This window comes from Corythoichthys intestinalis, chromosome 14 (assembly GCF_030265065.1).
Source record: "Corythoichthys intestinalis isolate RoL2023-P3 chromosome 14, ASM3026506v1, whole genome shotgun sequence".
NCBI classification, from domain to species: Eukaryota; Metazoa; Chordata; class Actinopteri; order Syngnathiformes; family Syngnathidae; genus Corythoichthys; species Corythoichthys intestinalis.
In genome coordinates, this window is record NC_080408.1 from 26,230,914 (window position 1) to 26,253,914 (window position 23,001).

The following is a 23,001-nucleotide window of genomic DNA, read 5'->3' on the forward strand; positions in this document are numbered from 1 at the left end:
GCTTTTTTCCTAATCGATTACTTGAGTTAATTTATTAATCATTGCAGCTCTAGACTGATATTTATATACAAGTTTAACCCTGTGAGAAGTTGAAAAAAAAAATGAGAAGTTAAGCCTTTAATATAAACTATGCAATTTTTTTGACCCTGCAATTTTTTTTTTTTTTTTTTTTCACCCTGCCTCTTAAAAGAGTTGGAATCGAGAATCGTTCGGAACTGGAATCGAAACGTGAAATCAGAATCAGAACCGGAATCGTTCAATTTCAAACGATGCCCAACCCTAGTGATTACAAGTGTTATGATCTTTGACAATAGGCTGAAGTTATTTGAAATCGTCTGCTATGGGAAGCAATTAGTAGCATATTTAAATATACTGCAGAAATGATTAAAATCCCTTCAAATGCAATACTTTAATAAGAACTTAAAAAATAACAATAAATAAAACCTGAAACCACTCATTCATTGAGGAATGGATTAAGAATCTCTATTAAAATCCACACAAATGTAAAGAGACACTCAAAAATGAGACGAATGCCCACGCGTATGCTGCAATGTTTTCTCTGTGTATCTCTGCAGGGAGTTTGGTTGGAGAGATCCAGAGCTGCCTGAGGTCATCCAAATGTTACAGCATCAGTTCCCATCAGTCCAGTCGAACGCTGCCGCTTACCTCCAACACCTCTGCTTTGGAGACAACAAGATCAAGTGTGAGGTAATGACTCAAGAGGACAAATCCTTGGCACTTAAGCCACCGTTTACTTGTTCCAACGTGCCTTTTTATAGGATTGTAGTTTACCCCTCGGTAGCCCTCCAAATACCAACCAATCAGGAAGATTCCTGTATTTTCCACTGTATTTAGAAAAGCTGGAATCATGCCCGCACGACAGCTGCAATTGCTTAATGGCAGAGGGTTGTCAGAGTGCACGCAAGATTGAGGATTTGGGCAAGACTCCATCTCACAGGCTTTACTCATTATGAGCCCTTTGTGCCTTTGGGTTGCAATGTATGTCAAAATGGTGTCCCCATAATCTCAAAATGTCAAACCATATACACACACACGCAGTGGAGCGTGCCCTTACAAAAGCTGATTTGTCAGCATTTCCACTTTTCCAGCAAAAAAAGATTTTCTTGATAACTTCAGATTTTGTACCGTAATCCTCTAATCTCGTCTAAAAATACACTAGACCTGAAGTTTAACAGCACATGTCAAGAAAAGCATGCAACATCATGTCACTATAAACACAAGCTATGTAAATACAATGCATTTAATGAAAGTTGGATTTGCAAAGCTCGAGTCTAATAATCCTAGAAATCTGATCATCTATTTCATCATTTAATATGTATTTATAGCCTCAGAGTCCAGAGCAGGAAATTACAGATTTTAATCTTTCATCAAAGAGAATGATGTCATTTAGCTGCAAAGGGGTGTAATTCTATTTATTGGGATAACTAGTGCTGAAATATCACACATTACACAATATGTGCCATCGCTTCAGTCAAGCCGGAGTGAAAAGTTTATACCAGTCAGCTACATGGAGGGGAAGCCAAGATTTTAGCTGTCTGAGCTATCCTAAATTACACCATATTTAATAGCATTAATGTCTCATTACATGCTCTTAAGACAACTCTAAATGTAGCCTGCGCCTACTATAGCTTGTGTCCTTAAGAGCTCTCATCACTGAAGAACCCTTAGAAAACTGTCTCTATATTGCCAATTCAATATCCAACCATTGAAGTGTTTTAACACAGCCCATGAATTTAAGGGACTCATTTGGAACAACCATTTTTCTGCGAGATATGATTTTTGTCATTTTAAGTTGCACTGCTGTTCTTAACACATTTTTGGGTGCAGAATCCAAAGCCTATCTCTGACCTACCGCAATTTTCAGACTATAGGCCGCTACTATTTTCCCTCATTTGGAATCCTGCGTCTCATAGTCCAGTGCGGCTTATTTGTTGATTTATTTGGGTTAATAGGTAATTCTTTATTTGACAGTGGCGTCATAAGACTGTGATAAGAGTAGACCGTCATAATTATGAATTGACACTATAATGGGCATTACTGAATGCTTATGACAGATGTCATGAAGTGACATCCGGCAAATTGTGTCACTAACTCCATTTATGTCCAGCTCAGAAGTGAGATAATTTGCCGGATGACACTAAGGGGCCGTTTATATGGTGACACCCCGAGAATACGAACAATTTCAAATTTTCATTCATATGTTTCCGTCTCCATTCGTACAATTTCGCAACTCATGAAATGATGTAGTATTCATGCCAGGCCTTAGGGGGCAGTGCAGATTTACAAGGCTACAGCCAATGCTGCTTAGCCCAGAAGACAACATACTCGCCCACTCTAAGCAATGGCATTTTTCTTTTGCTCCAAAAGGCACACAAATGGAAACATTCAACATATTTAAAATAAAAATATTATAAAAACTAGGGCTGTCAAACGATTAAAATTTTTAATCGAGTTAATCACAGCTTAAAAATTAATTAATTGTAATTAATCGCAATTCAAACCATCTCTAAAATATGCCATATTTTTCCGTAAATTATTGTTGGAATTGAAAGATAAGACATAAGACGGATATATACATTCAACATACTGTATATGAGTACTGTATTTGTTTATTATAACAATAAATCCACAAGATGGCATTAACATTCTTTCTGTTAAAGGGATCCACAAGAAAGACTTGTAGTTCTTAAAAGATAAATGTTAGTACAAGTTGTACTAATTTTAGATTAAAACCCCTCTTAATGTTTTCGTTTTAATAAAATTTGTAAAATTTTCTATCAAAAAATAAACTAGATATACTAAATACACCACAAGGTGTCAATAGCAAGTTTTAAATTAAATTAGAAATCGAGCTAAATAGTGTTTTTTGTCCCTCGACTGACACCGTAGTTCCCTGTTTACTGATCCAGTCATTGTAATTCACGTCATTTGAGTGCTGGCTTCACAACGTACTTGACCTCTGATAGTTTGTATATTGTGAATAAATATTGCCATCCACTGTAGTTGTTGAACTAAACGAAATGTTTGAATACAGTATGGCCAAAGTCTTGAGTAAGTTTTATGTGTATGTTGCATAGCTATTTTGATTGGGAATGCCAGTTCTCTTTGCACTGTTGTTTAACTGTGTGATAATAGGGCCTCATTAATACAGAATGGAGCGCTTTTCTTTTTGTGAACATTATTTTTTTGAGCAATATTATTTTTGTTGTGCTTTCACTAAATGATACTTATGTTTGTTGTGAAGGAGTTGCCGAAGCTTATGCCAATAAACGGCGCGGTCCAGTGAACACCTGTGTCCACTCGCCTTTTGTAATATTCTGATATAGAATTATCCGAGGCACCTTGAAGTGCACGCGGCGCCAACATGTTGTTTACTCACATGATGCAGGAGTGAGTTACAGTTACGGCCTGCCGAGAGCCGTAAGTTGTGTCAATGTTGAAGCTGAATGTGCTAATAAGAGCCGTAAGCTGTGTTAATGTTGAAGCTGAATGTGCTAATAAAGAAACAAAGTGCCAGCACGTCGCGTGCAGTATACCTTTGTTAAGAAAAAGCACAAAACAAGACACCTGTCTCTGCCTCTTAGCTCTCAAGTGCGTCAGTGTAATCTGTTTGAGGCAATGCATGAGCGGGTCATTCCGCGCATGCGTTAAATCAGTTAAATATTTTAACGTGATTAATTTTTTTAAAAAAATTACCGCCCGTTAACGCGTTTAATTTGACAGCCCTAATAGAAACAGTAAATTAAAGCTGACGTTCCGCCATTTGCTGCTTTTTTTTTGTTTTTTTGTTTGTTTAGTAGCACCGTTGCGCACGCCCAATGTTATGTGTGCGAGTGCTGACGTTATCGGCGCGGGAGCTTTCCATTGATATGGATGCGGTGCAAGCCCCCGCAATCGAATCCTTTTACTTTGGAGCCCGGATTCAATGGTTTGCGTCTTCGCCTTCCGTTTTTGCCGATACCATATGAAGGCGAGGCCATTCTGCAGCACAGTCATTGCGTCTTGGCCTTGCAGTGTCACCATGTAAACTGCCCCTAAATTTCATCTGTTATAAGCATCCATTAATGCTCATGACAGTGTCATGTCATGATTGTTTTATGACAGTCTTATGGCACCACTGTCAAATAAAGTGTTACCAAATACCATAACTAGCAATTAGTGAAATTAGAATAGTAACTGAAGAAATAATTAGCACAGAACATGAATTTTGATTGTTATTTATATATGTAGCACTGCAATGCATGCTAGAAGGTATGTAGGACGAAAACCGTGTTGACAGCAGGTGGCAGCACAGGTTGACTGTCCCCTTTAAGGGAGCAGTGATGGCCAAAAGAAGCTTCTTGAAGCAATGAAACTTTTCAGCCAATTAATTCAAAGCTTCATGGTGGTTCATTTGGTCTGATGACAGTCTTATGATACCGCTCAAATACAGTTTTACCGGTTAATATCTTCTGGTGTAAATAACCCATAATACAGTAAGGACAGCTGCACCTTATATTCCAGTCTGGCTTATCTATGAACAAATGTCGTTTTCATGTCAAATATGGTGGGTGGCAGCTAATAGTCAGGTGCGCGTTATAGTCTGACAATTACGGTAGTTAAAAAAAATAAAGTCACCAGGAGCTGAAATGACCCAGATTCAACTATTTCTTGTGACTCGCCAAAAGTCAGCTTTTATTTTTATTCACAAATTCCAAAATTTAATTGCTGAATAAACCACAAGTTATGATCATATTTGTCTCAAATATGGTTACACAAGCGGAAACTTTCTCCCTGTCTTATTCGGCCCGCTTTACGCTGGTAGCTCTGAGCATTACAACTTGCACCTGCCTTTCTGACACAGTGTTTGAAAGGAGCAAAATATGCCATTGCAATTCGTCTCAGTTTTAATAGCTTTCATTGCACCTACTAATTAATCTATTTCCATGTATTCCAAAAGGACTAAATGAAACCACATTGCAAATTTGTTCTTTGTAGGTTCGCCCGGCCAGTCAATGTTTTTTCCCCTCTCCATTATGCTTTTTTTTTTTTTTTTTTTTTTTTTTTTTTTTTTTTTGCATAAGCAAAACCTTACCATAAATCAGAGCCCATGTCGGATCGTGTGGCAATTGGATTCCCTGGATGAAGTGGCCTGCAAGAGGAAAGAGTGGCCTCTCTCTCCATTGGCTGCTCCACACCATTAAAAAGTAGAAGATAGATGATAATATGTTTAAATGTGGTATATACAGTATATAATAAAACAATTTAGCAGAAATTTACTTATAAAATGTCATGGCCATTTGACAATACACCAATAATAACAAATAATCTTAATAAGCTGTTGTAAATTAAAGGCAAATTTCAGCACTTTCCTTTCAGAGGATGTAAATTGGGGGTAACTAATTACGCTGTTTGAAATGTCAAGGCGTTTTTCATTCATTTTTTATTCTGAAGAATATGACACTGTTCCATAGCTAGGGTTCTAGCTGCTTTGGAATAGTGTCTTTTATTTTCATTAAGGAAATGTATTGTAACTGAAGGGAATAGTATATTTTCTCGTATTTACTGTTTGGCAGTTTGTATTACACACCCGATGCAAAATAAATAGCATTTATATCATAGTTTAAGAAAAACAAGAATATATTTGATATTATGAAAAGTTGGACTTGAAATGATTAGAATTTTCAGCACCAAGACGGGTAGATAAGGGCAGAACAGATACAGGACGCCTTCTGACCACGGAAGCCTAAATGCCGAATTATACTTCTGTGTCAGACCTGCACCGTCAATGAAGACCAAGTTACGACCCTGCGCCGTGGCCTGACGCGCGCCTCTCGAATTTTCTAACCTTCGCGTCGCGTAGACGCGTATGACGTGGCAGAAACGGACTGTGATTGGTCCGCTCAGACTGTTGTTTCCAGTTTAGCGCAAAATCACCGCCATTGTAGAATAGAATCAAACATTATTTTCTACACGCAAAAATGGACCAAGCCGACGGGAGTATCATCGAAGAGCAAGTCTCGTCAAGACATTATTGTGAACCACCGAGACGTGTGTGTTCGGAATCGAGTGGCCACACGAAGCGGTGACCCAGTCGGCCAAAAACTGCCAACTTTTTATCACTTTATGTCGTATTTTTGGTTGGTGCACTTCATCATTTATTGTGTACATATGTTTGCTGTGAGTCTGTGACTTATTTACGTGTCACGCTTCAAGTATATGAAGAATAACACAGATTTGGTGTCAAAAGAGTTGTTTTGATCTTTAATTTTCAATAACAGACAGTTCACACACGATACGTCATCACTGATAGAGAGTGCCTCGGTGCTTTTTATGTTAACGTTAAAATCAAGGCTCCCAACGCAGTTTGGGAAGTTCCATAGACGCCAGAAATCTGCTATGGCTTCCCACTGGCTGGTTGTAGGGCACGGCAAACAAATCGTGCTGGAGGGCTTTGCAGACTGAACGCAGTGCTCGACGCCAGTTTGAAGCTAGCCGCCACACCTAGCTCTCTCCTCCCGAGTCTAAAACTCTCTGTGCGGCATCAAAAGTCGGCCAGACCGGCTCGAAACAGTCTTCTGTGTCATCTGCCCCTCAACATTTGTATGCTCAATATTTATTCAGTGTTTATGAGCAGAATATTTACTTTCAAGAGTTCCATCTTGCATTGTTTATTTTTTCTCCGACTAGCAGAAGTCAACAAGCATGCCCCAAAACCGTACAAACGTAACGCCACACCCCTCTAGTGGCTTGGCGGTGAATTACAGAGCAACGCGTCGAATGAAGCCGTAGTTGCTGCGCCGTCACCGCAACGCGGGAGTATAACTCAGGCTTAACGCACGCGTCATGCAGCTGAATGAGCAAGATTGACACTGACATGCAGGTGATAGGCAAGACATTTACAAGTTCACGTCTGCACCACAAAATCCAGTTCTTTTGGACAGTCTACTATAGGCCTGAACGATATTGGAAAAAACTATTGTTGCGATTTTTTTTAGGTGTGCAATATATTGCGATATTATATTGCGATAGTAAAAAAAAAAAAAAAAAAAATTTTTTTTAAAGAAATATTCACTAGATGACTTGAATAGCTGTTTGGAAATACTTTGCATGACACACCGTGACCACAGTGTATTCATATAATACCGTTTCATTTGTGAATGATTAAGATTGCTGTATTATTATGAAGGGATCCAGGAAGCCATGTCTGCACAAAATAGATAATTTCTTGAACACAATATTTGACACTTCAACAGCAGCAAATACATTAAATGACAAATAAAAGAGCAGGTGCATTCGTCCCCTGAGTTTTTGACAAAATATAACAATAAATAACAACTTCGGTAAAATAACAACAAAGTTGTAAACATATTTGAACAAAAATATTAAATATGACAAATAAGAGTTGTTCACAAACTATAACAATAAATAAGAACCTCAGTAAAACAATAAAGTTGTCAACATATTTGAACTTAAATATTAAATCTGTCAAATAAAAGTGCAAGTGCATTAGTCCCCTGAGTTGTTTACACAAAATATAACAATATAGAACTGCAAAACTGCAACAAAGTTGTAAAAATATTTTAAAAATATTAAGTATCAAAACTTTATGTGCAGCTGTACTATAGTTATTTGAAAAATACGATTTACAGTTAATTTAAATATAAAAGAAACAGAAACTCAATTGAACTTGTAAATAATTGAACTGAATAACAGCAAATAACTGATGAATAACAGAACCATTTTAACTCCCAAATTTATGTATTTGTCTGCATATCGTCCACCTTCCTTGCTCAGCAATTCTCAACTGGGTCTCATAGGTTTTTGGCCAAGACTACTAGTTTATCCACCATTGCAGGCTTGAGACAACAACGTTGGCACGTAACAATGTTCCCACCTGTACTAAAAAGCCTCTGATGGGAAGCTCGTAGCAGGAATGCATAGATACCTGCGTTTTAAATGGTCCCACATGTTCGACGGATTACTTCTTGTTGAGGCAACCATGGCGAGGCACTGTCAACAGGGCTGTTTTTTGTTCCTTATATTCTTGTCGATAGCCAAAATACTTCCAAAACTCCTTTTGGAGACAGTCTTCCCTATTCAACGTGCTGCTTGATTGCTTGCTTTCACTTTGAAAACGGCCCCTCCTCCCTCCGCTCTGCTGTTCGGCCCCTCCTCCCTCCACTCTGCTCTAGCAGGGGAGGGGGAGGAGCCGATGACTGCGAGCTGGAGAGAATGAGAGACTGTGCACTCTCTTTCTCGCTCCTTGCTCAAAACAAACGTTTGTGGATTTAAAAAAATGAAATGAAAAAACTATCGCACGTCCTTGCGATGGGACTATTGCGCATGCGCACATCGCGATGGCGATGTTTAAACGATATATCGTTCAGGCCTACTAAGTACTCACGTGGCGCTGAGGATGGCAAAATCCTTAACTCTTGTTGCCCTGACAACAGTAATGCCCAAATTCTCCTGTCCAATCCACAACAGACAATAATCCTAAACAATGCCCAAACACACCCTTCTTCTTGTCATTTTTCTTGAGAATCTTTTGTTGACTTTTGATATTGTGACTAGGTGTGCACGATATCCATTTTTTTGAACTGATACCGATATCGATAACCGATATATATATATACTGTAATTTTTAAATGTATATTCAAATGGGTTTTTGAACACGTGTAGGCGAAAAATACTAGTGGTGGATTCAGCATTGACTTGCCTTTGACCTAACCAGAATTTTCATGAGGACATAAACATTATTATAATGAACAAAACAAGGACAAAACCAGTGTTGACTTCAAATAAAGTGCCTACATCTATTTTTTCAAATAAATAAAATTTTGAGTCAATCACAATCAATTAGTCAATATCATTGACAATGTGTTCCCCTGAACTGAACTAAAACAAACATAAACTCAATTGTGCTTTGTCAGCAGATAAAACATTTGGTGCAAGAGGAGAGGAGACTTTTGTGATCTTGGCCCATGAAACAACTCAAACGCACAAATCCAAATCCACCGACACCGTGCCAAAAATATGATATATTATCGGGCAAATTAATAATATTATTGGCTTTATTGTGATGACGTCATCATTCCTATTATCGGACCGATAATTATCGGACAGATAATTATCATGCACCTCTAATGGTGACCCTGAATCCAGTTTGCCTCCTCGCCTGGGTCTCTCTGTGCTGTATGATTGCTGCCGACTTGGAATGAATTGTCAACTTGTGTTTCAAAGCCTTTTTCCAGCTTTTAAAATGGAGTCAGTACAAGTGGTTAAAACTAAGGCGAACGCGAGGAGTTTGGCCTTTGGGCCGGAATGTCGGGGTTCCACCGACCTGGGTCGTTGGAATTCCGCTAAGGCTGTTCCGCCGGTTTGGCTGGCGTGATTCCGGAAATCTGGCTAATAGGCCAGATTCCTTCATAGCGTTAGGCAGAGAAGACAACAGGAAAGGGCGCTAACAGAAACGCCGCATGAACTGCATTTTTTTAGTTCACAAAAATTGCAAGTTGGTGATGTTATATATGTTTATATTTGTTATACTTGATTTACTTCCACTTGAGATTTTAAAGACGGATACCTTTTTCCAAAATATCCTTACAAATCTCTTCACTACAGATCAGGAGACAGGGTGGTATTCAGCTTCTGGTGGACTTGCTGGACCACCGCATGACTGATGTGCACCGCAGCGCCTGTGGAGCTTTGCGGAACCTTGTGTACGGAAAGGCCAATGATGACAACAAGATTGCACTGAAAAACTGTGGAGGAATACCAGCTCTAGTCCGACTTCTCCGGAAAACCACAGATGTAGAGATCCGAGAACTCCTCACAGGTATACCGCTTACCTTTACACCATCAAATAGGTTATGTACATATATTACTAAAGCCAGTCCCAAATTTCCTCCACCAACACTAATTCCATTTGTAGAGATGTTTTTACAAGATATAGAATATAACAAAGTATGTCCAAACATGGAAATATTAGTGAATGAAAATTGGTTGGGCAATTCAAGACATTTACATTTCATTGTTGAGCACATACTGTACAACAAAAACAAAAATGAAAAAATATCAAATTTAGACCATATCGCACAGCACCCAGCACAATCCCTTTCCTTCTGCATGTTGTCCATGACATTTATCAGTATCATCTTTGCCTCGTTCGGGCATTTTGAATCAGGATCACAGCAGGTAGGTTAGCTCCCTGATGCACAACTACAGTACACACAACCATGATGGGAAAAAAAGGCCTTGGGCGGGGGTGAAAAGAAGGAAAATAACCTATGTTTTCTAATCTCTCTTCCACCTCTCATGCTCTGTTTCCCATTCAGAAAAAAGGCAAAGTTTTGGAAGGTATTAAGCCAGTTCAAAACAGCTGAAAATTCATTTTCCCAGCTGATTAGATGCATAGAGCTGAGTGTGTACACTCGTTGGTGTCCTTGGGAAACCCCACACAATGATGTTGGAAAGAAGACAATTTCTTCCTGTACCGTAGTTTGTAAATTGAGCTGATGACACAGCATTAAGCTCCTCTCGAGGTTCAGTAAATTCCAAAAGAATACCTGATAGGGTAATGGGATTAAAACATATTATTTGATGCATTACCTAGAACTGAGCTGGAAGATTTTATATCATTTATAGAATTTTACTTGTGACTTTTCTGTAAGAAAAGAATATTTAATAGACATCGTCTTTTCTCCCAGTGACGGAGGTCTGTGGTTTTTTTGTTATAATGCAACACTAAATTACAGTACTCTGACAGTTGGGCATCCATCAATTCATCAAAATTTCATCAAGCCAGGCTCAGTGAGTAATTACATTGGTATTCTACCACTATCAAAGAAATGTCAAGATGAAATGCAAGTACATTAACAGCGCCACGCAGATGATGAAAAAGCACTATACTCAAAAGAAAATTATGTGGTAACCTTTAACACAGAACCCTTATTTCCCTCTATTTATTCCTACAAAGATATCTTTTTTCTTACCTTTTAGAGAATTGTATTTTAACATTGTGGGAACAGCTTGAGAAAAGCGTGTTCTAACCTGACTACCACCAGTTTGCAGAGCAAGGTCTGGCAAGACATGTTTGGATGAATTTGGTTTGGACAAGGTAGCACCTGCACCTATGCACCTTGACCTCAAAACCATCAACCATCTTTTGGATAAAGTAGAAAGAAAAATATTGCGCCATCCAGGGGTGCTGGAAGTGGGCTTGTACAATATATCGTTTGAACCACGCCATCGCAATGTGCGCATGCGCAATAGTCCCATCGCTGGACGTGCATTTTAATTTTTTTTTTTTTTTATGTAGCCCTTTAGCCTGGATTAAACGATATTATAGTGTTCTCCTGATCGCATGGTTTTGCACCCGAGTCCGAGTCACCTGATTTTGAGAATCCACCGATACAGAGTCCCGATCCAATACCGAAGAAAATATACCTGTATATATTTTATTTTGCGTTGACGCTCACGCTGCTGAGAACAGCCTCTCACTTACACAATGACTAAGTTGCCACAGCACACTTCAGACTAGTGTTGCACCGATACCATTTTTTCGCCCCGATACCTGGCTGTGCAATATCGGCCAATACCGATACCATACCGATACCACCCCGTATATATATTTTTTTTTTCAAAGCGCTACATAATTGGATGGGAAATCATTGCTATCAAGGCTTTGTCAGGCTGTTGCTTACCTTTGCAAAATAGGAAAAAGACTAGTACAAAGTGAATAGTCTACTAAACCCTAGTACACAATAGTTGAATAAACCTTTGGCTCTCAAAGGCCAAAATAGTGCTACATTTGTGAAATTAATAAAACATGTATAATGCTAGCCCAACAGTAAGAAAGTAAAACTAAATTCATAATAATAAACTCAGAATGAACTGAATAAACCTTTTTAAACCTCTCAAAGGCCAAACAGTGCAACTTTCATGAAATTATTGTCACGTTCTGCTGCTGGTTAGATTGTGTCTTGTTGCTGGGCTGGTCATGTGGGCTTTCCTGACGTTGCACCTGAATCCAATGCAGGCTCATCAGCGCAGCATTTAAGCACGGGTGATCTCAAAGATATTTGCCTTGCTGATCGCCATTTGACATCTCGCACTACAGCCTCGCTACATTTGCTTGTTACGCCCCTGCATTGGGTTTTTTTCTGTTAGTGTGCTGCTCTCGTTTGTAACCTCTACCCTGTGCAGGTATTTGAGTGTTTTTATTTTGGCTTTTTGGCTCGCTGCCTATCGTCTTAGTTAACCTTCGAGTTTGTAGTCAACCTGCTGTCACGGACTCCTTTTGTTATTTCTTCTATCCTGCGATCGCGTGTTATTTTTTGTTTGCAATCATTAAACCCCCGCTTGCTGTCTGATTCGAGTTCCAACCTTGTTTCCACTAACAATTATAAGTAATAATAATTGACCACAGCATCCCGTCTCTCTATTAGCCTCCTCTTTTCGGGAGGGGGGAGTCCCTTATTTCTATTTCTGAAAGGTGGCAACCCTACTTTGGAAACAGTTCCCAAATTTCTTTCAGTGAAACACAATAAAAGTAAAGTAGATGTAGTGAACTGACCAGAGATTGTTGCTCCGGTCCAGCGCCCTTCCTCTGGATACCACTTTTGCTCTTGCAGGCTCAAACTCGTTGTGTTCCTTCACATTTCGTCTTCAAATGTTTTATCAGGTTCGAGGTATTGAAATTGGCTGATTTAACTCCACATCTCGAAACTTTCAGGCCGCAAATCTTGCATGCAGTCATTGATTTTAATTGACGGGATTTCTATTTTGAAATACTTCCCAACCGCCGCCATTTCTCCTGGTTTGTGTTTCCTCCATATAAAAAAGCGGCCTTGTCATTGGTTAGGAGTGGCTATTGGCCCGCTCTCATTGGTCTGGAGCAGGCCAATAGCGATAGCTGCTTGGTGCTCACGTGTCATCACACAACACAGAGACAGAGTGTAGTGTGCGCCAGGAGGAAAAAAAGGCTGTGGTCAAATGTTATAATAATGGACCGGTAAATGGTATCGGCGCCGTCTTTGTTGGTACTCGCCGATACCAATACCACCATTTCGGGCTGGATCGGCACCCCCTGCCGATACCAGTATTGGTATTGGTGCATCTTTACTTCAGACTATACCAAGTTTAAGATTAACATATTTGTGCCCTTGAACGTAGAGCTACCAAGGTGTCTCTGGCCAGATCAAAGCTACAAACCTGTCAATCACGTTAACTTTAAGTACCAAACGCCAGCTGCATTGGTGACCAAGAAAAACAGTTTGGTCGCACTGCTTGGCAGGAGGGTGAGAGTCTGCACGAGCATGAAGCAGGAAAACATCAATACATTTTTTAAAATTAAAACCCAAATCCTTTTCACCCGGTTCCGATCCTCTGGAAAATGGTGCGATCGGCTTGATCATGTGATCGGATCGGGACATAGCCCTTCAGTCCAAATTTGTCATGCTTGCGCATTTTCTCCATACAAGGCGTGCAGAATAGCAGTACACATGCATGCCGGATAGTTTACGAACTACTACAATTCAACTACAAAGACAGGGTTCTATTTCACCTAAAATATGTGTTGGAGTTTTTGTATTGAAAGTAAAAGCACCCATGTATTATAATGCAAATCCCAGCAACTAGAATTCGCAATGACACACGAACATACCCTATTTGAAAACTAAAAGGACCAAGGACCCTTTTCAGAACACTAAAATAAATTGCACACAAATATCCATTAGTGCCCTGTACAACGGCAGACAGCAACAACAAACAATTTGGCTATAATGCAAGCATGTCTTACCCATTTGAAGACAACAAAGGACAATCATCTTCCATTTCGACCTCGAGTTGAATTTTAGAAATGTTGCCGCTTTTGTAAAGAAAAAAATCACTAATTCGTTCATGTGCAATGTTCACGCCTCCTCTGCCAACAGTTTACTTTTCCGTTTCAAGACCGCCTTATTCAACATGACCCGGTAGCAAGCAAGGTGTCAGGTGGTGTAGTTAACAAAACAAAACAAAACTTTTTCAACATATACGTATATTTAATCCCCCAAATTAAATGTGCTATTGTTTCAATATGTTTTATGTATTTATTTATTTTTTTAAATTGACCAAAATATTTTTTGTCTCACCAAGACCATAGGGTGCTGCAGCGCCCAACTTTCCGCACCACTGGCACTATCAGGCATTTTATCATGTCCACTACCAGTGACCACTGCTCTTCTGGATAGACAATGTATTTTGTTGCCTGAATGCCATATTTGAAACAGACCAGGCTGAAAATGCAATGCAAAGAAGATACAGCATTACATAGACAAGGTTCACACAGCAGGTTTTAATGCATAAATCTGACTTTTCTTTATATCTTTTTTATTTGGCGTCTCCATTCAGACTGCCTTTTACCAATGAGCCCCTAAATGTAGCACGTATGCGCACTAACTCGCAGTCTGACACATGCTTAGCAAACTGAGCCGCATGCGCAGATGCATCAAAACAAATGCCTACACATGCTGGCTCTACATCATTCTAGGGCAATCATGTTTTGATTTACAAAAAGAGGACACAAATAACAGACATAAACAATCCCCGTTTAGTGTTATATTCAAAGTTTATATGGATTGATAGAACGCACGTGCATGACGCACACACATACGGGCAGTTTGCCCTGACTCACGGTCATGTAAGCAATATTGAAATATTGCTCATTTGTCTCACAGAAAGAAAACCAAGTATTTTCAGGCTTACCCCCCCCCCCCATTTTATTTTTTTTTATGACTCTTGTCAAGCCTGCCTCTTCCCTAAAAGCTGAGTTCAAGCTAGACGCTAACGCTAATGCATAGCTCCATCGCTGCCGTAGCTCCCTGCCTCTTTCGCTCTTTGCTGACATAATTGAGGCATGAATTCCGATTGGGACACTTGAAAGTTCAGACCGCAGCCACATTCTGGAAAAATGTGGCCAAGATCGGATTTTAACCACATACGAAAGTGACCTAGATTGGATTTGAAATGGTCCTCATGTATGCGACCTGTCCCGTTCATAAGGTCAAGTCAATCCCTCACTCTTCGTCGGACAAAACACGAAAAAATCGGATTTGTGCATTAAGACCTATGATATGAACCTAACCTTGGTCCATCTCTCCAAAATAGCAATGATTAGCGGAGAAAATCTTGATTAGTCTTCCTCACAGTTGACTTTGCGAGTTTTCCGCATACTAAAATTAGATTTCTCCCCTATTGATAACTAGCTGCAGTGAAAATGCACACATCTGTATCAGTTTTGCACAAATTTTTGGGACCTTTAATTTTGGTGGAAATAATGTAAATGTAGACGTTTTATGAACTTAGTTATACCCACATAATACATATACATTGATAGAATCGAGCACAGGCGCATGTGATTTTGTTGTTAATGCCATCACGATAAAGGGCAGGCAATCTAGGACAGGGGTCTCCAACCTATAAAAATAATAATAATAAAGAATGGATGGATGTTTTAAATATTTTAATGAGATTAGCCATTCAAAATGCACTTAATCTCAAAGATGTTTTGTGTTCTAGTTTCCAGTAAACAACAAAAAACAATGTTATCACAGGGTTTTTGGCAGAATAGCTCCAACATATTTCTTGGTTCAGATTCCCACTGTCCTATCAAAATGACTAATGGCAGTGCCAAATGTCCATGATACAAAAAATGTGCAAAAACAAATTCAAATATCAAGAGGCAGATAAAGAGAGTGATACAGGAGAGAGAAATGAGATAGTGGAGTGAATGACAGCCCAAATGAGATCTGTGGTATGGCTTCAGAGACAAAGAAAGCCAGCTAACATGTTCATTTCCCCTCTCTCAATACAACAGCACATTTGTAACCTCCTGCTGCCACTCATGATGTAAAACTGAGGCAATTAACCCCCTTCATCTGTGTGTGTATTTGCGTGTTTCTGTATGTGTGTGTGCAGTTTTGTGGGTGCAAATGTGTTAGCTCATAGATAGACCCACTTTGCCTTTCTCCGCAGGCAGATGATGTCATACTGCACTGTCCAAAAGAGGGTGGCAAACAGATGTCTTCTTACATGATGATATTTACTGTATGTCACTAAATAGCCATACAATGATCATGATTAGGATGCATACAGTTGCTTTTTAAATAGATGGTATAGTGCCACACCTAGAGTATATGCAGTAATTTGTTTTTAATATTATTTGGAATATCCAGCAAAAATGAGATAAAGACCTTTCTAATTGCAAGAAGTCATTTTTACCAGTAACTAAATCATCATACATGATTCACCTGTGACACTGTTTGCTCTTATGTTTGTTGCATAATAGATTAACTACTGTTTTAGTACATCGACAACGAAAGCCAAGTCTTCTCAGTGTTAAGTTTGTTTTTTTGACTCAATAGTCCGTACAAAAACCTTGTTTATGTGCTTTCAGCTGCGTTTAGCTAATGAAGACAACTGAGCAATATTTGCTATGATGAATGTGTGGAAGCAATTTGTTATTTTTTTGCCATACAAAATCCATCATTGCACAAATACTTGTATGTTCATCAAGGATGTTGATAAATGATATATCATGTGAGCAATTATCGATTGCTTGATAGTAATGTAGACTGTGAAACTAATAGTCAATGTAACAAATTTATTAGAGAAAATTTAAAGACCAATATCACTCATCCTGACTTGCTTTAGTACATTATATTTGAACGTCTTGCACAAAACTAATTAAATTTAGGCATTAATCTATTATTCTGCTTAAAATGCTTCTAAACAGTAGTGTAACTTCAGACAACATATACATTTGTTGTTGGTATTTTTTTGGCGTGTGTAAGTAAAAGTCGATTTAAAGGCTATAATTTAAAAATTTATAAATATGTGAACATCACAATTTATGAATTACTTTCCTCCAGAGAGATACTGTTGTGTTCAGTAAACTCCTCACACCAACTCTTAGCCTTCTTAAACCGAGGATGGGATAAGAGTAAGAGAAGAAGCGACAGTCTTACATAGCTAACTATTGTTTTAGACATGAGCGAGTAGTTCTTTTCCATTGATCTTTGAGGGTTGTAATTACAGCTATGGAGAATGATAAATAAATACAGATGTGAGCGGGTATGGACTCTTCCAAGCATTCAATTATAGAGATACATTCTGTAGATGCAACACTGATATTTAACAAGGTGAAGGTCAACAACAGTTACTACATTGTACTTCTGATGTTATATTACAATCATCAGCATACCTGATGTGACGGCAATGGAAAGATCACTGACCCAAGGAAAAGCCCCTAAAGCATAGGTGTCAAACCAGTTCCACAAAGGGCCAAGTGGGTGCTGGATTTTGTTCCAACCGATACCGCGCAAACAGTTTAACCAATGAATGTTCTGTTGAAACAAGCAGCACCTGACAAAGTTTAACTGATTATCCATGTAAGAGATCAGACTGATCAAAAGGTGTCCTCTTCATTGGTTGGAAAGAAAACCTACACCAACTTGGCCCTTTATGGAGTCACTTTGACACCAGTGCCCTAAAGGATAAGTTCTTGACTGAAATTTAAACTGTTTTTCTTTGAAAACAATTGACTTATTATTCCATAGTGGTACCTCGCCAATCTTTTGTCGATTTTGCACATTACACATCTGTTTTGAGTCCTACTATCCTACTGATCCTGTATCTGTGTTGGGTTCTGATACACGCTTAATTCAGGGATAAGAGCCGATCAATTCAACCGTTGAAAATTTACACTTTACAAGTTGTATCTCAGACCTGTGAAAATGTATGCTTCATGAGCTAAATCTCAGGCCTCGACATTCAATGCTTATGAACACGCTCATGCTCCATTGAGCTCCCAAAATGTGATTTGGGGAGCACCTTCACAATGCTCCTCAGTTTGATTTCATTTTGTCAACAGATACGCAATGCTAATGTTTGATTTCAGGTCCACTTTCCTGTATGACAGATGTTTTGCCTGTTTACAAGTCAAGCCCAATTTTTGTCCTAAAATTGAATCGGTGGCATTTCGCACAAATAACCTAATGTATAATGGCTGCAGGGCAATGTAACCCTTATTTAGCAAATGTCTCCATTTTGGGCTCAAAATATGATCAGGATTCGACACTGATAGTTAACGCGAGCCAATCTTAAATTTGGGTGCCACAAGGGGGTGGAAGTCCTGAAATGATTCTTCTTCGAAAAATGCCCATAAATACCGCAAAAGGTAGCAGACAATTCTTATCTGCATGAAAATATGTTATGTACTATTTCAAAATAACCTTTTGAAACAATATATTGATATTGCACCAAAAAACACACACAATGATAACAACATATCCATTTAAATAGAGATAATTATTGTACATCACGCATCAGACTACTGTGAAGTCAGGTTTTCTGGTTCTTTGTTCCTTTAAAAACTAATTGTCTTCATACCTTTTTTCCTGGAGGTGTCTTATGGAACCTCTCGTCATGTGACGCTTTGAAGATGCCCATCATCCAGGATGCCCTGGCTGTTCTGACCAATGCCGTGATCATCCCTCACTCGGGCTGGGACACCTCCCCTCATACGCAAGAAGACCGAAAACTACATCTCCACTCTTCCCAGGTCCTCCGCAATGCCACCGGCTGCCTCCGGTCAGTCTCTCAACAGTGAAGTACCTTTTTACTTATTGTTTTGTATATACTTGGGCATGCCGCGAGTGCAAAGTACAACAAACCTTTAAGGGATCCATGGATAGAAAGACTTGTAGTTCTTAAAAGATCAACGTTATTATGAGTTAAATGAATTTGATATTGAAACCCCTCTTGATGTTTTCATTTTTATACAATTTGTAAAATTAGTTTAACTAGTAGGTCGCCATTGTTGTTGACGTCGCAGGGCGGTGACGTCACATGGCTACGCTGCCGCGCTTCCAGAGTATGATTCTAGCGACGTAAACATGTCATCTGTTCAACCCTTTCAATTTTAACCCGAGAGGAACATTAATGAGCATGACAGCACTGTCGATATTTCACAAAACGAGCAGCAGAAGCAAAATGAACAGGAAAGACAGGATGAGAAGAGAGTAGGAAAAAAACAGTGTTTTGCCAAAATGTGTGTTACACTGGCGAAACATCTACAAGAGACGAATTTGACACCCAATGTACTACTGTGCGCTTTCAGCTTGCTTTGTTTAGAGGCAAACAGAGAGAACAGACTAAAGATGCCTTAAGAAAATACATAAACATAATAATATAAAATAAAAGTGGTTTAACTATTCTACGTGACTAATGTGGTCAACAGATCAACAATCCAATTTAAAGCTAACACAAAGAAACACAATGCGTAAAAGTATAAGAGAAAAACACATGCAAAAATATTTTAAGGCAATGAAAAGGTAATAAGACTAAAAACACAAATTGTAAGAACTTGCTGCTTTAACTGATGTGCGCATCTGTTGGATGTCTGGCCACGTAGAAGGAATTGCAGTAACCCGGTAGTATTTGTCTAGTGACAGTGACAAACTACGTCATCACCCCGAGCGTCCATTGCGCGCATAAAACATGTCGCCCTCTGTAGGTTAAAACATGTACTAAATATTATAGATTTTAAAATCAATGGCAACATTGTATGTGTTTCTAATACCAGATTTTAGTAAAAGAGAACAAATGTAGCTTATTAGAGCCTACAAGTTTTTAAGTCCGAATTTCCCTTTAAAATGTATATCTTTCGCTGATACTAGTAAAAAAGTAGTGTTTGTATTTTCAGTTTGAAAACCCAAATATCTCCTTTTTTTCCCAGTGTGAATAAAGGCTTCAAGTTTAAATAGTTACCATTTGTTACATGTTCTGTATTGTACATTGTGTACCCCGCCTTTGAAAGTGACGCTAGTAGTAATACTGTGTTTCATCCACTTCCTTTATTTATTCATTAACTGCTATGTTATTTTTGTTGTATGTGTGTTCAGTAGTCTACTCTGAGCGAAAGCACTTTGCATAGCCAAAGCTTGTCCATGTGATGAAGCACTGTCATCAAAATACATCAATCCACAGTGACTTCGATTTGGTGGCAATATGTCTCTCTCTTTAGTCTCAGGTACTCAGGCAAAGCCCTACTGCAGTTTGTGAAGTCATTAAAGCTTGTTTCTAGAATGCATGTTACAGTGGTTAGTCAATACGTGATTAGGAGGCTGGGCAATTTAAAAAAAAAAAAAATTGAATTGACTGAAATAGTAGTGGCATTTAAAGATATCTGACACCGGTTATTTTGCTTACTTTCTGGAATGATTGGCTTATATTGATGTTTTTCTCCACTATTGCATATAATAAAATCGCAATGATTTTTTTTTTTTTTTATTGTTGATCCAGAGTCCCCCTGGGATGCAATTGATCAAAATTTGGTCTTTCACTTTAATGTGACAACCAATTTAAAAACAATGATAGATTGCATTAAGTGCCCCCTCCCTTAAAAAAATCAAATAAAGTGGTTGTATAATTGCCTTACTTAGTCTTTACCTTAATCAGAGACATATCACAATGTTCATGCTGAAGAGCATCTGATCATTGATAAAATGAACTGGCCTTTTTTCACCAAAATAAATATACCGTAATTTTCGGACTATAAACCGCTACTTTTTTTCTTCATGTTGAATCCTGCGGTTTATAGTCCAGTGCGGCATATTTGTTGATTTATTTGGTTTAATAGGTAACACTTTATTTGACAGCGGTGTCATAAGACTGTCATAGTTATGACATGACACTATCATGGGCATGACTGAATCCTTATGACCTAACCCTAACCCTGTCATCCAGCAAATTATGTCACTAACTCCATTTATGTCCAGCTCGGATCTTCTACATCCATTCAAAAGTGAGATAATTTGCCGGATAACACTAAATGACTTCTGTTATAAACATTCATTAATGCTCATGGCAGTCTCATGTCATAATTACGATTGTCTAATGCCAGTCTTATGGCATCACTGTCAAATAAAGTGTTATCAAATACCATAACTAGCAATTGATAAAACAACTGGAACAATAAATGAAGAAATAATTAGCACAAAACATGAATTTTGATTGTTATTCACATTTGTAGTACAGCAATGCATGCTAGGAGGCATGTTGGACAACAACAGTGTTGATAGCTGGTGGCAGCAGAGGTTGACTGTCTCCCCCAATGGAGCAGTGATGGCCAAATGAAGCTTCTTGAAGCAATGAAGCTTTTCAGCTAATTGGTTCAAAGCTTCATGGTGGTTCATTTAGTCTTATGACAGTCGTATGATGCCGCTCTCAAATAAAGTCTTACCAGTTAATATCTTTTGGTGTAAATATCCCACAATGCAGTGAGGACAGCTGTGGCTTATAGTTGAGTGCGGCTTATCTACGAACAAATGTTGTTTTCATGTCAAATTTGGTGGGTGGCGGCTCAGTCTGGTGCGCCTTATAGTGCAAAAATTATGATAACTTGTAGACAAACTTCTTTTCACACAAATTGAAATTGAAGTTTTAGAATTCAAATCAGTCATAACTTTGATTAATTGAAACTATAGTAGAGCCTTATGTAACATGTTCATTGTTGAGCCATATTGAACCAATGATTATATTGTACACTCACCGGCCACTTTATTAGGTACACCTGTCCAACTGCTCGTTAACACTTAATTTCTAATCAGCCAATCACATGGCGGCATCTCAGTGCATTTAGGCATGTAGACATGGTTTAAGACAATCTCCTTCAGTTCAAACCGAGCATCAGTATGGGGAAGAAAGGTGATTTGAGTGACTTTGAACGTGGCATGGTTGTTGGTGCCAGAAGGGCTGGTCTGAGTATTTCAGAAACTGCTGATCTCCTGGGATTTTCACGCACAACCATCTCTAGGGTTTACAGAGAATGGTCCGAAAAAGAAAAAATATCCAGTGAGCTGCAGTTCTGTGGGCGGAAATGCCTTGTTGATGCCAGAGGTCAGAGGGGAATGGCCAGACTGGTTCGAGCTGATAGAAAGGCAACAGTGACTCAAATAACCACCCGTTACAACCAAGGTAGGCAGAAGAGCATCTCTGAACGCACAGTACATCGAACTGTGAGGCAGATGGGCTACAGCAACAGAAGACCACGCCGGGTGCCACTCCTTTCAGCTAAGAACAGGAAACTGAGGCTACAATTTGCACAAGCTCATCGAAATTGGACAATAGAAGATTGGAAAAACGTTGCCTGGTCTGATGAGTCTCGATTTCTGCTGCGACATTCGGATGGTAGGGTCAGAATTTGGCATCAACAACATGAAAGCATGGATCCATCCTGCCTTGTATCAACGGTTCAGGCTGGTGGTGTAATGGTGTAGGGAATATTTTCTTGGCACTCTGTGGGCCCCTTGGTACCAATTGAGCATCATTGGAACGTCACAGCCTACCTGAGTATTGTTGCTGACCATGTCCATCCCTTTATGACCGCAATGTACCCAACTTCTGATGGCTACTTTCAGCAGGATAATGCGCCATGTCATAAAGCTGGAATCATCTCAGACTGGTTTCTTGAACATGACAATGAGTTCACTGTACTCAAATGGCCTCCACAGTCACCAGATCTCAATCCAATAGAGCATCTTTGGGATGTGGTGGAACGGGCGATTCGCATCATGGATGTGCAGCCGACATATCTGCACCAACTGTGTGATGCTATCATGTCAATATGGACCAAACTCTCTGAGGAATGCTTCCAGCACCTTGTTGAATCTATGCCATGAAGAATTGAGGCAGTTCTGAAGGCAAAAGGGGGTCCAACCCGTTACTAGCATGGTGTACCTAATAAAGTGGCCGGTGAGTGTATATTGCTGAAGATATACACAGTTGTAGTGTATGCTCCACGAGGGTAGTAATACATTTTGTTGTTTTTTTCTCTACTAAGTGGTGCAGTTGTAGGTTTAAATATTCACCCCAATGGCCACAAATAGCTGGTATTGCGGATCAAAGCTTTGATTGGCTACATACTGTATTTCGTCTGAATGAGAGTTGCATATG

The 23,001-nt window shown here is 39.1% G+C and overlaps 1 protein-coding gene and 1 long non-coding RNA gene across 16 annotated transcripts in view; one reads left to right on the plus strand and one right to left on the minus strand.

The window, feature by feature from the left end:
- ctnnd2b (catenin (cadherin-associated protein), delta 2b) overlaps positions 1–23,001 on the plus strand; it is a 284,445-nt gene that overhangs the window by 220,996 nt on the left and 40,448 nt on the right. For 8 of the 15 annotated variants that reach the window (XM_057858336.1, XM_057858334.1, XM_057858338.1 and 5 more), the window contains 3 exons: positions 576–708; positions 9,628–9,841; positions 18,450–18,651. In XM_057858336.1, coding sequence (XP_057714319.1) covers positions 576–708; positions 9,628–9,841; positions 18,450–18,651 — 549 coding nt within the window. The remainder of the gene's footprint in view (positions 1–575; positions 709–9,627; positions 9,842–18,449; positions 18,652–23,001) is intronic. The other 7 variants (XM_057858344.1, XM_057858347.1, XM_057858342.1 and 4 more) reach the window with 1 other exon arrangement.
- The window catches only part of LOC130930403 (uncharacterized), a 28,076-nt gene continuing 5,524 nt past the window's right edge, over positions 450–23,001 (minus strand). Inside the window, exons 2-3 of the long non-coding RNA XR_009067052.1 lie at positions 5,096–5,187; positions 450–677 (exon numbers count right to left, since the gene is read on the minus strand). This is a non-coding gene — a long non-coding RNA (uncharacterized LOC130930403). The remainder of the gene's footprint in view (positions 678–5,095; positions 5,188–23,001) is intronic.